The 14,754-nt window shown below is 43.0% G+C and overlaps 3 protein-coding genes across 6 annotated transcripts in view; 2 read left to right on the top strand and 1 right to left on the bottom strand.

Annotated features, from left to right (window-relative positions):
• DIP-gamma (Dpr-interacting protein gamma) overlaps nt 1-8,332 on the top strand; it is a 50,682-nt gene extending 42,350 nt beyond the window's left edge. For all 3 annotated transcript variants that reach the window (XM_089463951.1, XM_089463945.1, XM_018000783.2), the window contains 10 exons: nt 4,751-5,181; nt 5,277-5,395; nt 5,490-5,590; nt 6,420-6,526; nt 6,596-6,769; nt 6,831-6,959; nt 7,034-7,232; nt 7,306-7,454; nt 7,539-7,598; nt 7,686-8,332. In XM_089463951.1, the coding sequence (XP_089320077.1) occupies nt 4,824-5,181; nt 5,277-5,395; nt 5,490-5,590; nt 6,420-6,526; nt 6,596-6,769; nt 6,831-6,959; nt 7,034-7,232; nt 7,306-7,454; nt 7,539-7,598; nt 7,686-7,786 (1,497 nt within the window). In that variant the 5' untranslated portion in view covers nt 4,751-4,823 and the 3' untranslated portion in view covers nt 7,787-8,332. The remainder of the gene's footprint in view (nt 1-4,750; nt 5,182-5,276; nt 5,396-5,489; nt 5,591-6,419; nt 6,527-6,595; nt 6,770-6,830; nt 6,960-7,033; nt 7,233-7,305; nt 7,455-7,538; nt 7,599-7,685) is intronic.
• Nucleotides 8,269-12,397, bottom strand: LOC108609356 (prolyl 4-hydroxylase subunit alpha-2). Of its 2 annotated transcripts, XM_018001134.2 has the most exons (8): nt 12,196-12,397; nt 11,986-12,137; nt 11,779-11,926; nt 11,516-11,709; nt 10,923-11,449; nt 9,874-9,927; nt 9,613-9,778; nt 8,269-8,424 (listed from the first exon to the last, which is right to left on the bottom strand). In XM_018001134.2, the coding sequence occupies exons 1-8, from the start codon at nt 12,357-12,359 to the stop codon at nt 8,354-8,356; spliced, it is 1,476 nt and encodes a 491-aa protein (XP_017856623.1). In that variant the 5' UTR covers nt 12,360-12,397; the 3' UTR covers nt 8,269-8,353. The 2 variants fall into 2 exon arrangements, with proteins under 2 accessions (XP_017856623.1, XP_089320087.1); XM_089463961.1 differs by lacking the exon at nt 8,269-8,424 and having other exon boundaries at nt 9,638-9,778; nt 9,878-9,927.
• An 870-nt stretch (nt 12,398-13,267) lies between these two features.
• On the top strand, nt 13,268-14,665 carry tbrd-1 (testis-specifically expressed bromodomain containing protein-1). Its single transcript, XM_018002114.2, has one exon. The coding sequence runs from the start codon at nt 13,424-13,426 to the stop codon at nt 14,600-14,602; it is 1,179 nt and encodes a 392-aa protein (XP_017857603.1). The 5' UTR covers nt 13,268-13,423; the 3' UTR covers nt 14,603-14,665.
• The last annotated feature ends 89 nt before the right edge of the window (nt 14,666-14,754 follow it).

Here is a 14,754-nt window from a genome sequence, read left to right as displayed (position 1 = left end):
ATTAATTAATAAAAGATTATAAATAATTATATTAAAAAACATAAAATATAAAAATATATATGCCTATATAAAATCTAAAAATTATTTATATATATATATATATATAAAATAATTATAAAAAAAAATAATAATATAAAATTGAAATATAAATAATAGGAAAAAAATAGAAAATAGAAAATAATTTATATAATAACATTTCATATATTTTTTTAAAAATATTCATACACATATATATACGTATATACACATTTATTATTGTTTAATTTAACATTCATATACAGATTAATATTCAACCTAGTTCTCATAGTGCATATTCTCCCTTATGGCATTTCCCAGGGTATGAGGCGCAATCAAAGCAATAAGAAAAGTGAGCCAAACAATTAACATTTTCATTTTGTGATTTTCTGCTTAAACTTTGCATCGTTATTTATCGCACTTGTCAGTGCTGTTGTTGTCACTGTTGTTGTTGTTGTTGTTGTTGTTGTTGCTACTTCTGGTGTTAGTGTTGTTGCGGTTGTTGCCATTGCCAGCGAAATTCATTATCCCCAATGGCCAGCGCAACTGAGGGGGGAATGCCAGGTGGGCTACCTGCAGCGAGCATTCGTTGTCATATCAATGCCGGCGCATGTGTTAACGGGCGCGGCTGGAGGCGAATGTGGGGGCGTTGGCTAATGGGCGAGGCATGCCGCCCACTTGCCACGCGCATTATTGCAAACAATTTGCCCTGTTTGTGTAGTGGACAAATGACAGTCAGGCGGGCGGGCGGGCTGGTCGGGCTGGGCGGCTGACGGCCAAGGGACAAAGGACAATGCCAGAACTGCGACTAAAGCCAGCGTTAGCAATCGGAAATGTTACCAAAGTTCTACAGCAGTCACACACACACACACGCACAGAGAGAGAGAGAGAAAGGGAGAGAGGGAGAGCCGCGCCTTGCAGGCATACGTAAAACTCACACACGCACACACACACTCACGCAGCTGTGGAGTCGAGCGCACAATGTGTGTAGTTGGATGCACTCAGTCGTGACTTTGTGGATTTGTGCGAGATCCCGCCCAGCAGCCCCTTTCGCAACTTGACTTTGGCTTTTTAGCCCCGCAGTGTTTGTTTTAATTTAAATAAATGAGCTTAAACCTGATCCTTTAAGGCCCGGCCCGCTGCTTATTTGCTGGCATTGCTGTTGTCGCTGTGACAGCAGCTCCGCGAGGCTGACGCGCCCACGCGCCCACGCTGCCTGCCTGAGTGCCTGCCTGTTGGCTGCTGGCGTCCGAGCAAGTGCTCAGCACTTTTAAGTCAAATCACTTTGCCGCTTAGCAGCGTCGGTCATTTACAGTTTACCGTTAGCCTTTAGCAACACATCTGACCCGCCCTCCTCGGGCCGCCATCAACCATACGGCATAGGCATTTAAGACATTTTCCATTCGCTGGCCGTAGGACCTGGCTCAGCTGTCAGCGAGCAAGCTCCTGCTGACGCTTGTCGCTCAAGTGCTTGCCCTCGCCATCCTGCACGCCCTCTTTGTTGTTGTTGCCCAGTTTGCTGTTGTTGTTGTTGTTGTTGCCAGCTGTGCGACTTCAAAAGGTTTTGGCGCTGTGTTAGTTCGCCTTTGCTCTTTTTGTTACCGCCGGCTCAGCTGCCACTTTGCTACAACGCTTGCTCACTCAGATGCTGTCTCACCCACACTCCAGCTCCATCTCGCCCTCTCTCTCTCTCTCTCTCTCGCTCTCTCTCACTCTTTCTATGTATGCCTGTGTCTTTCTCTGGGGCAGCTGTTGGCGTACCTTGCAGCTGCAACTGCGCTGATTTGCAGTTTCTACTTTCTACTTTTCATTTGTTTGCCGCACTTTTTCCTTTTATCCTTCTCTCCATTTTTTTTTTTTTTTCTGCCATATTTTCTGTTTACACGGCAAATTTATTTATGTTCGCGCTGTGGCACATTTTTCGGAGCCCATTCTTAAATATTCCCTTTCTTGAGTGCGGATGCAAATTTGTTTTTCCTGACAGCGACAAAAAGCGCCCAAATAGCTATGGAAGCAAACACAATTGTTCAAGTTGATGAGTTGAAATTTCACTTCAAGTTTGAATTCCGCTGGCATTTTCACAACAATTTAGCTCGCTCATAAATTGCATTGCCTCGGACTATGTGCCACAATTAAAAATTAAATGTTCACACACACACACACACAAACACAAAACTTTGTGGATGAGCTGCCGGCGACATTTTGTTTTATCCACTTAACTGCTCTATAGACAGCAATGCGAAGCCTCGTCAGAATTAACTATAAATAAACTATATATTTATCGAAGTACCTTGAGCATATTTTTCATCTGTAAGCTATTAAAAGAAAATCAACTCAATTGCAAAGGGCAATTGGCTTATACATATAGATTGGAAATAGTCAGGTGAATTTACATTTGCAAAACATGAAAGCATGAGAGAGAGAGAGAGAGAAAGATAGATCAAGAACTATCGAGTGCATGCTAGTAGTACAATAAATTCTAAATTCTAAAGTAGAGTTTGATAGAACTGTAGCAAGAACTCATATTTTCACCTGCAGAGGCGTAGCGACTTTGTCGATAATGGGAGGTGATTCTTATTGATTCTTATTAATTGCCAGTTTGTTAGATTACAGAAAGAAATTAATATAGATTATTATTAATTGGAGTGATAAATATCCTGATATCCGAATGCACACATAACGATCCATTTTGTGTACCTTTTATGTGACTATTAAAAAAATCGATACAAACAATTAAAAGCAAAAAAAAAAAAAAAAAAAAAAAAAAAAAAAAAAAAAAAAAAAAAAAAAAAAAATAGAAAAAGCAAGGTTAACAAAAATCTCTAGATTGGCCGATTCATTATCAATAGATTTGCGACTCTAAAAACTCGGGTTATTTCAAACCCCGATATCCACTGCGCCACTGGCTATAATCATTCCCTATGATGAACAAGTGTTGTTGAGTCTCAGCTGTGGAATTGAGGGATTTAAATTATATCCTACAACAAATAAAACGAGGAACTGGACATAAGTAACCCATTTGTGCCCTCAAAATTTTAAATATTCTAAATTAAAGCGAAGCGATAATCGGTAGAGTACAATAAATTGTTAGGTTCTCCTTACTTTATATGCCTCAGCACAATTAACGATTCTTAGGCTGTCGTCATTTAAACATTTAATCACAAAGAACTCCCGTTTAGAGCCCTGTAACTTACTCAAAGATCAAATGCAACATTTGTTCGGCAATAATTTTTTGCACTGGATCTGCTTACTCCACAGACCTTTGAATACACATTGATTCGAATATTGAATGGAATATCAAAGGTAATAATTAGGTTATCCTAATGTGTACCAATAAACCAACAGAGTTGAAGGAGAGCTCTGACCTGGAGCCTTCTTAATACCTCGCTTATGTATATGCAAAATTTGATCGATAAATATTGAAAAATAATGTTTTAGTCTGGCTTTTTGAAATGACGTCGTCCTGTGGTCAGCTCTTTAAGGACGCATAGCAAAGCTATTTGTATTGAACGCAAAGCTCTCCAGTGCTTTGTTCAGAAATTCAATTATGCGAATAGGCGAACAATATTATTTAATCAATCGCGGTGTGCTCTGCTGTTGCTGTTGTTGTTGCTGGTGCTGCTCCTGCTATTCGTGCTACTCCTGGTCGTGGCAGCTGCACTGTCGCAACTCTGTGCAGCCAAAAGGTAATTCAATAAGCAAATCGCATTTCCGTTGCTAGAAAGTTGCCTTCCTTGGCATCGCATCCACTGACGGCATTTCGCGCATTTTAGCCCCGTGGCATCGGCATTGACACCTCGTCAAAAGTTTGCACTTGGCCCGCCCCGCAGCCGCCCCGCAACCAGCCCCCCGTTCCGTATTTGACTTGAATGCACTTTGGCTTCGGCCTGGCTTGCTAACTGGTTTACTGCAAATTCAGTATTAGCCCAGCGCTCAATTTCACACAGAAATTAAATTACAGATGCAGCAAAGTGCAGCAGCTCGCTGGATGCTGGTGCCTGATGGTGTTTGGTAGTGCCTGGTGGTGCCGGCTGGTCCCCGGTGGAAGCTGGGCAAATGAGCGTACATCTCGTTAGTTTTTGCGTCTTGAAACTTTTTTAATATTTACATTCATATTTTGCACCTTTGGCTTTGGCTTTGGCTTCGGCTTCGGCTCTGGCTCGCAACGCTCGCAACTCGTGCTCTTATTTTGTTCCAGTTATATTTTATTTTGCAGCTCGTCGTCAGAGCGCACTTTTTCTTTTATTGCTGGGTGGATGGGCGTGACATGGGCGTGGCACGATGGCCATGCCATAAATTTGTGTTTGTGTTGAAAATTGCATTTGCGTTCACTTTGAGCAGCGGCTAAAGAAGATAGCGGACCACGACTCTCTGCCGGACTGTGGGCCATATTGGCCGCGCCTAAAAGCAGCCAACGTAACATTGTTAAACTGTGCGCCGCACATAATCAAGTTAACAGCGCCACAGCCCCCAACACGGCCCAGTGAGCTCCACAAACAACCAGTTCAGCAGCCCAGCACTTGATTGCTATTGTTGCAGCTTTGCTGTTGCTGTTGGTGTTGCTGTTGGTGTTGCTGCTGCTGTTGCTGCTGCAGCACTTAAACTAAACTCAATTGCAGTTGTTGTTGTTTGGTGAAATAAATTTTTGGTTAGAAATTTTTGATGTTTTGTTTTGGGTGTTTTATGCTGATGCCATTTTATTTTGTTTTTGCTATTTTTTCCTATTTGCTTGCAGATGTCAACAGCACTTGGGAATGATGCAGATGCAGTGAAATCAAAGCCCCTTGCGCAATTTGCACAAACAACGCATGCGGCAAATAGCAATAGAAATAGAAATTCAAATGCAAATAGAATTTGTGGCGTTCGCTACAAAAAATACCCATAAAATAACAAAAGCAGCAACAACGGCAACAACGGCAACAACGGCAACAGCGAATCGAGCAACAGCTGCTGCAAATAACAAACGTCAGCTGCAGAGCGAAAAAACAAGCCGCAACAACAACAACAACAACAACAACAACAACAACAATAACGATAACAACAACAGCAGGAGGGGCAACAACAACAGCAACAATAACAAAATGAAGAGCCATTTAGGCCTGCTCTTTGTCATTTTGATAATGGCCGCCAAATGCGCCAATGGAAATCCACAGAATCAGCATCATGGTAAGTAGAGCGTCGAGCAGGGGCAAGCATTCAATTGCCCCCATTGGCCCCAACATCAAATTCTAATTCAATTTAATGCCACGTGCTGTGCACAGAGTTAAACTCACAGCTGGATCCCGATCCGGAGTTTATTGGCTTCATCAACAATGTCACGTATCCGGCTGGTCGTGAGGCCGTTCTCGCCTGCTCCGTGCGCAATCTGGGCAAGAATAAAGTAGGTCAACTATTCCATTCACCTGGCTGACTCAAGTTGCACACCATCTAATTCCTATTGATCGTATTTTCTGCCTTTCTGCTGCGCTCCTCAGGTCGGCTGGCTGCGTGCCTCCGATCAGACGGTCCTGGCCCTGCAAGGACGCGTCGTAACTCACAATGCACGGATCAGTGTCATGCATCAGGATATGCACACGTAAGTGAAGCACCTAGAGTGGGTTGATTGGCATACAAAATACATTTTATTTTATATATTTTAATAATAATTCAGAAATTAATTAAGTTATTATTGATATTAGTATACATATATTTTTTAATACATTAAAAATAAAATATAAATAATAAATAAATAAAAAAAAATGTTATATCAATATTAATACTATTATTAACATTATTTGTATTATTATTATAATTTTTATTAGTATTATTACAATTAAATTTTACAATTAATGATGCAGCATAGACCCTTAAGAGGAATTAATTCAATAAGCTGTTTAATTACTTTTATTTTAAAATAAGTTTTTTATTTTATAGGGAAACCAAGATTCAAGAAATAAGTGCTACAGCAATTTTTCGCCATAAAGCGATAGAATGAACCTTACCAAGTGTGGGCAGAGGTTGAAAAGTTGGTCGATGTGCAGTTCTTGTCCACTGAATAGACTTGGGCCGCTTAAAAAACTTTTAGTTTTGAAGAACTTCGATATACAAGTTAACTATATAAAGACTTGAACTATTATATATTGATTTATATAGGTAGAGCTTGAGAATTTAATAACAATATTCTTGCTAAATTTAGCTGAAAGTCGAAGCTCTTTCATAAACATAAATATATTCAACGGAGATATTTGCTTTTTCCTAAACACTTTTCGTAGAATGAAGATCAATTATAATATTGAAAGATCAATGTTGATCTATGCAAACGATTTATTGACTTAGCACTTCATATATACAATATATTATCTTAATTAGAATACATATTCTCATCTGTTTCTTTGTTATATTCCCATATTGCTACGGCCAATTAGCTGGAAGTTAAAGATCAGCAAGCTGAGGGAGTCCGACCGCGGCTGCTACATGTGCCAAATCAACACGAGTCCCATGAAGAAGCAGGTGGGCTGCATCGATGTGCAAGGTATTTGAGAGTTGCTCTATTGAAGAGAATATGCGAATATATATGTAATGCCATGTTGGTTGCTCGCAGTGCCACCGGACATTAGTAACGAGGAGTCCTCGGCCGATCTGGCCGTGCAGGAGGGCGAGGATGCGACGCTCACGTGCAAGGCCACGGGCAATCCGCAGCCGCGAGTCATCTGGCGGCGTGAGGACGGCGAAATGATACTAATACGTAAGCCGGGCAGCCGGGAGCTAATGAAAGGTGAGTGCCACAACGTCATGTAGCCCGACAGCTTAAGCTCCATCACAATCTTCACTCACAGTGGAAACCTACAATGGGTCCTCGCTGAGGCTGATTCGCCTGGAGCGCCGTCAAATGGGCGCTTACCTCTGCATCGCCTCCAACGATGTGCCGCCGGCGGTTAGCAAGCGCGTCTCCCTAAGCGTACAGTGTAGGTATCTGCCCCAGTGTCAGTGGGATAAGTGGGATTCATTGTTGCGTTTGTCTGTCATTCCCCAATTCCAGTTGCGCCCATGGTGCGTGCCCCCAGCCAGCTGCTGGGCACGCCGCTCGGCTCTGATGTGCAGCTCGAGTGCCAGGTGGAGGCCTCCCCGTCGCCCGTCTCCTACTGGCTGAAGGGCGCGCGCACTTCGAACGGGTTCGCCAGCATCTCGACGTCCAGCCTGGAGTCCGGCTCGCCCGGGCCCGAAATGCTCTTGGATGGGTGAGTGGTTGAGCCGTGGGCCAATATTTTTAGCCCTGCACAAGTCAAACAATCTCACGAATTTGCTATCCAGGCCCAAATATGGCATCACGGAAAAGCGCGATGGCTATCGCGGCGTCATGCTGCTGGTGGTGCGTTCCTTCTCTGCCTCCGATGTGGGCACCTATCACTGCGTCAGCACAAACTCGCTGGGCCGTGCCGAGGGCACGTTACGGCTATACGGTGCGTATGCGTTATCGGCACACACAATTCCCATGCCCCATTCCCATGCGATTTGTCTAACCTTTGACCTTGCGATTGTTTTAGAAATCAAGCTACATCCGGGCGCCTCGGCCAGCAACGATGAGAGCCTCAATTTCATTGGCGGTAAGCTCCACTCACTTTTTTCGTACGCTCCACAATTCTCAAGCCAATTACTGACGCCGATTTCCGATTTCTCATTTCCGCCGGCAGGTCTGGACGACGAGGCTCGCAATGTGGCCGCCGTCTTCAAGCAGACGGCGTGGCTGATGCTGCCCCTGCTGCTGCTGCTGCTGTGCGCTTGGAGTGCGTGATATCAAAATTGAGCGAGAGCCGGCAATCAAGTATTCCTACAGGTGTTACCCAGCCCTTGAGCCGATATCCCCCATCCCTCCGCAAAGTGTTTCGCTTACGCTCCCGCTCAAGCCCCGCGACCCCCATAATTCCTTATCAGCGTCTGTGTTGTTTGTTGTTTTTGTTAGGGCTTTCAATTTGTTCCCAATGTTTTGGTTCATTTTTACAATTTCTTTTTAACATTTTTATATACATATATATACATACATATATGCAACGTACTGCTAAACATATTACAAAAGCGCTGTGGGCCCCAAGCTCCCCCACCCCGCGAATATCATTTAAATACGTATCACGAGAATTGTTGTTCAAAGTCCTTTCCCCCCATAAATAACCGAAACGAAGAAGAAAAACAAAAGAAAGAGATGGCAAATGGAAAATAATGCCAAAAAATAAGAATAAAGTAAATAAATATGTCGCATTGCATATGAAGACACATGAATACTATAAAATAGTGCATAAATGTAATTAATGGAAAATTATTGAATAAATTATCGCAAAACTAAGCCAGATGCGTTCTTCCCTCTTTAATTCGGGGAGCTGCGCGTGCAGCGCTTTCTGCGCCACTGCCCGTCCACGTCGACCCACTGGGTGGCCACTGCACAAAGAAGAAGACATACATATAAACGGGATGTGTGAGCAAAAAATAGGCGGACATTGCAACAAGCAGAGACTTCCAAAGGCAACCGACCAGCCTATGCTCTATGACACGAGGACTCAATGCATTCATGTCAAAGCCTTCATTGCAACGATTATCGAAGCTGACTCGACGCGTTGTGGTCGAGGTGAGTATGAGAGAAATAGCCTAGGGGCGAGGGTAGTTTCGTGAGATATTGCATACTGCACGTTGACGGAATGTATATACCTAATAATTTATAGAACCCTCTATAGAGGAATTCAAATGCAACGGCTGTCTCTATATACAAATAGTTATATCAGCTTATTTTTTCAGTCGTATAATATCTTTTAATAATGAATCATCTACATAGTATATGATAAATAATATACATGGCATATGTATAGTCTTTAATTATATCGTTCCCGTTACATCATTAGCTATTCTCGATCTGCTACGTCTGCCCCACATTCCTAGATGAGATTTATGATTTCTTCAATATTTCAAGTGTCCAAACTCAATCGTTTCATAACCTATGTATACCAAATATATACATATATATTTTTCATTCCCTGGATGTATTCAAAAATCATACAAAAAATGTTACGGTAAAAATTCCCAAAACTATACAGCTTCAGTAGCGGTGAAATGATTTTCGTTCAATCAGACTGGCGGATATCCGGACGAGAAGATGGATGGACAAAGAGACGGAAGAGCAACCGAACGGACGGACGAACAATAAGACGAAATCAGAGCATGTCAAGCATTACGCGTAATCAATATACTCTTTTCACTGTGTGAGCGAGTATAAAAGCCAGGCATTAATATAGGAATAGCTTCGCCATCGAATACTTTTTCATTTTGAAAACCCCTGAAATATTTTATATTTGATCTGTTTTATCTATATTTTTTGTATTAAAAAACTAACTCAATAAAATGGTTTTCCGAAAAAAGTTCAGCCGTAAAGAACTGAAATCTATCGCAAATATCTATTTTGAGCTAGACAGTTCTCATTATAAACAGGAAATTGAAGTTATTGGAAATGGCTGGGAAAACTGAATCGAACAGCAAGTTGGCCAATGAAAGTTTGCTTTGCCAGATATCATGCGTTTGCTAGGTCGGTTAGCTTTAGAACGGCCCTCGTACAGTGCATTCAATTAATTAGCTTACCCCAGCGATTGCCCAGCAGAGTGGGACAGGCGGCGTGCAGGGTTCGGTAGTCGCACTCAATCTCATGGTTCATATTATGCCAGATCAGGGCCGAGCCCTTGATTGGCTGCACGCCCAGGCCTAGAGCGGGAAAGGATGTAATGCCGCCAAGCTGCACTTCGTTCAGCTGCAAAGGACGAGCAGGACGCCGAGAAGAGGAGAAGATAAACAAGAGTGAGGAAGCAACTGGCGCGCAATATGCGATTTAAGCCCTCTACTTACGTACAGCAAAATGGTAGCAATGCGATTACTCCTGATGTAAGCCTCATAGGCTGCCTGCCAAAAAAGAGTATTTACATACATAAATCCGAGGCATTCAGCAGCGGCTGTCAGTGTGCCCAGCACTGGAGCTCCGACAAGTCGGGCCTGCCTAACAGATTCCTTGGCCAAAACTTGCATTAAAAACTTCAAAGATTTCTCTCAACAAAAAGTGAAAGTTAATCCCTTTGCAAAGCATAAAGGCATAAAGGAATGGGTAATCGCAAGTAAACTTGAACTACTGTAATTAATTGCAGTTAAATTGGAAGTATGGTAGAATTTTAGAGTAATCAATACTGATCAGTCTGAAAGCTGTCCCAACTCCTAAGTTAGTCAATCAATCAGTCACTAAATCATTTGTCAGTCAGAGGGTTGCTATCAGTCAGCCAATCAGTTATTCAATCTGCGTCGATCAATCAGTTACTCCATTACTAAATTTAATCTATGTATATTGATCAGTTTGTCAATAGCTCAACTACTCACCCAGTCAATCAATTAGTCGGCCTATCAGCAATTAGTGTATCAGTCAATCAATTTGCCAATGAGTTTGTCAATCAATCATTTAATCTGTCAGTCATTCAATCAGTGATTAGTCAATCAATTACTCAATCACTAAGTCCATTAATATGCAATCATTCGTTCTGTCAATCTATCGATCAAGCTATCAATCAGTCGATCAATATGCAATCATTCGTTCTGTCAATCTATCGATCAAGCTATCAATCAGTCAATCAATCAATATATGAGACAGTCAATCATGCCGATAATCAACCAGTCAATAAATATCTAGATTATTCACTGAATTTGTCAATCAGTCAGTCAAGAAGTTAGAAGTTCTATGATTTGTTCAATCAGCCATTCAATCTATGACTCAATCATCCAGTTATTTGCCCAATAGGAAAGTGAAGTCATCTGAACCTCAGTCAAGTTCCGTAGCTCAATCAGTCAGTCTACCGCTACCCAGGCCTACCTCTACTACCATATAGAATTTGAGACCCATTCGTAGCACTCACGTTGTCCCTGCTAGACCAGCAATCAAAGTGCATGGAGTAGTGACCTCCGATGCCATAGTTGAGCACTGCCAGCTGATCGCTGTTGCTTAGATCGAAGCCGGACATATCCTCCAGCCGCTGGCGCAGAGTTCGTCCCTGGGTGGAGGCATTTAGGTCGAATGCCGCATCCATGGTGACCCGCTTCTCATGCACGACGCCTTGATCGACAAGGGCACGCTTCAGATAGGGCCTGCTCTGCTCGATGATGTACTCCAGCTCATTGTCATGGATGGCATTGTGGCAGAGCGCCACATATGGATCGATGCTCAGCTGCTCGAGCTTGAGTGGAGCGAGTCGGAGAAAGGGCGAGCCCTCTGCATTATAGCGACAGCGCAGCGAGTCGCTAACGGGCAGCTGCCTCTGACCCCGACAGATCTCAAAGTTCGTGAGATGAAAGTCCACGGAGCGCAGCAAGTTCAAGATGTGCTGCTTGTCCTGAGCGAGCTCAAGCATCTGCAGAAGAACTGCCCGAACGCGCAGCCAATTCTCTGCAAGGAAATCACAAAAACCACCAGAAAGTCGAGTTGGATTCATTGTTTATTCATGGCACTAACCCCTGGAAGCATGAATGTCGACCATGTCACGTAATATGGTTTCACTATCGATACTCAGCAGCTCGTAGACGCGCTCCGGCGTCCCTTCATAGAGCTCCAGTGCCAGCTCTAGCCACTTATTGGCTTGCTCATCCTCCCCCTTTTTGAGCAGGTGCTGCGCCAGGGTCAGACAGTCGGGCGTGCTCAGGCTGGCGCTGCAATGGATATAAGAGACGAAGATATCGAACCTAGTCCACTTGGCGATCTACAGACTAGAGACCCACTTGTATTGCTTCGGGCCTAGCAGACCCCGAGCCACATCGCGCTCACTCAGGCCCTGGAGCTGTTGCTGGCGGAGCAAGCCCTGCGTAGCCTTCGCCAGATCCTCCTCAGTGATGATGTCCAGACGATAGTCCGCAATCTGTTGTAGATCTGTGGGCGGTATAAAGTCTGGTGTCACTGTCGAATGAGCTTTTGCCGAATTGGTTTACCTGCGCCCGCATCTTGCTTCAGGTAGTTCAATATCTTGCCCGCATCCATGTGCATGCGTCGCACCAAGGAAAAAGCGACCAACGGACTTTCGACATAGGCCGTGGGATCAATCTGCGACTCCTCCAGCCTGGCCAGGGCATCCTCTAAGACTCTAGAGAAATATATAGATTTATATTGTATATAGAGATCAACTTCAGTGATTCACTTACAGGCGAGTCGTCCGCGCCTTGCGCTCCAGAGCTGCCACATAGAGTCTCAGATCCTTGAACAGATCGTCCTCGCCCTGCAGTACCCGGACCATGTCGTGAGATGACGTGGCTCCTGCCAGCAGCTGCAGCAGCAGCGCCACTAAAACTAGCTTGAGAGTCAACATCTTGTGCAATCCAATCAAAGACTGAAATGAATAATACAAAGTAGCGAGTCTTCTCACTGCGGAATACCCCTAACAAATCGATTAGTGCCCTTAATTTGCGTAGCGGCAAGTCTGGAAATATGGATGACACTTCAGCTGAATTGGACTCAAAATTAAGTTCGTTTCGCCTTGAAGTGTGGAGAGCCTGCCGTCAAGTGAATGTTAAATCTATTCAAGTGATCTCAAGTTAAAGAAAACCACTTTCAAATATTTTTTATGAATTACTGTACATTTTTTTTGTAGCTGTTTAAATTTATTTAATTTTATTTACTATTATTTAATATTAATTTTACTTATCTTAGATTTTTAAAATCATAAATGAATATTTTTATTGAGACTTTATTAATATATATTATTCAATTTAGATATCTTATATTTTAAAATTATATTTAATATCTATATTTTAATATAAGAACATAATTTAAATATAATGTTCAAACAAGTTAAGAACAAATAACAAAAAAATAAATTATTAATATCGACATAATCGAACTCCGATAATTCGAAATGGCAAGGGCATTCTTTTCGATTTACACTGAAGTTACAATAATCGATCATTATCGAGAATAAAACTTTTTCAAGGGCTATAATTTGTTCGATTTGAAATAGCAGGGTACAAATTATTGAGAATCGACTGTATCTTCAGATTACTTTTATTGTAATTTGTTGCATTTATTTAGATTTTAATATTTTCTGATCATTCAAAAGATTACTCATATTCAAGGCAGTTTTGTTTATTATATTACTTTCTTAAAGCTTTAAAATTTAACTTTTTAATAATATTCAGTTTCAATAAAAATTCATATGTTTACAATATACATTCTTAAAATTTTGTTGTTTTTTTTTCTCGTTACAATTTGCATTCAAATTCAGAATAATCGAAAATAAATTCTAAATGTTGCCAGCTTAGTTACCTTTGCATTTGATGCCAGTTGTCAAAGCAAGTGCAAACGCTGAGCTGGCCTTCGGTTTGACATTTGATTTCATTGAGAGTTCTGAATCGGATTGTAAAGAATTTTTCGAGAATGTATAAGTTGGGCAAGGGCAAGATGAAGCCAAAGCAGGCGAAGCCATCCATTGAGGAGATACCGCCTCGTATCGAGCCGTGTGTTCTGCCGGTGAATGGGGTTGTTCAGCCGCCGGTGATACCGCCGCCGGAGAGGCCTGGCCGGCTGACCAACGTGCTGGAGAGCCTGAAGTCGGTGCTGGAGTCTCTGTGGAGGAGCCGCTGGTCGAGTTACTTCAAGAAACCGGTGGATGCGTCTAAGCTCTGCATTCCGGACTACCACACTGTGATTAAGCATCCCATGGACCTGAGCACCATACGCCAGCGCCTGAACAACAACTACTACTGGCGGGCGAACGAGGCGCTGGAAGACTTCGAGTTGATCTTCGCCAACTCCAGTTTGTTTTTTATGCCGGGGTCACGAGTGCACGCCGCCGGCAAGCAACTGTCTGCCATCTACCGCACGTGTCTCTCCATGATCGACATGAGCAACGAGACGCAGCTGAATACCAAATCGTTGCTACGGAGACGCAAGGTGCGGCCACTGCAGCTAGAGCGTGCGTACCCAGTTCCAAGCAAGTTACCTAGGCTGGACGATGGTGCATGCCAGACTCAGGAGGGAGACGATAGCGAGTCTGATTCTGATGTTGACGATGAGCCTGACGGGGAGCCCGTTGAGTTCGATTCGACCCCGGACATACTGATCGATTGGCAGATCTATCTTGTGGAGAAGAACCACTCGTTGCGGATGCTCCAGTGCCTGACCAAGCGCAAGCGGGACCACATCAACTGGCCCTTCCGCTCCGGTGATCTGTGGCGCCAGTACAGCCAGAATCTACACTACAACCACGATGTCGAGGACAAGCTGGACTGGGAAACATTGCGTTTCATGCTGGACAACGACGAGATCCAGAACTTTGAGCATTTAATCGAGAGGCTGAGGACGATGTTCCAGAACGCCTTGGCCTGTTTTCCGATGGATGAAAATGTAATCGAGGCGACGACTGCGTTGAATGCTGTTCTCGAATCACATTTGGGTGCATTCCGCAGCTCTTTGACCGAGGCGAAGAAGCGAATTCAGTATCTGGCGAGCAAAAAACTTCGGGATTATAATATAATTCTCTCACAACAGGATAGTTATCACAGTTCGGAAGAGAGATTCTCTTATGGAGCAGGGAGCTACCAGCAATATCGTTAGCTTATATTGCTTGATGTGAACCATAAATGAAATAAATTGTAAAATTTATTGCTTTAATTTGAATTGACTCCAATTTCTATTTTAACCGATTCATATCAGTACTTGTGGTTCCGCTAGGTGTCGCTAATGCATACATTGGGGTTTTAACATTA

This window comes from Drosophila arizonae, chromosome 2, assembly GCF_054131065.1.
Source record: "Drosophila arizonae isolate 15081-1271.41 chromosome 2, UAZ_ARI_1.0, whole genome shotgun sequence".
Lineage (NCBI taxonomy): Eukaryota > Metazoa > Arthropoda > Insecta > Diptera > Drosophilidae > Drosophila > Drosophila arizonae.
The sequence above is the reverse complement of the archived record's forward strand: the minus strand, read 5'-3'. Positions and strand labels throughout refer to the sequence as shown.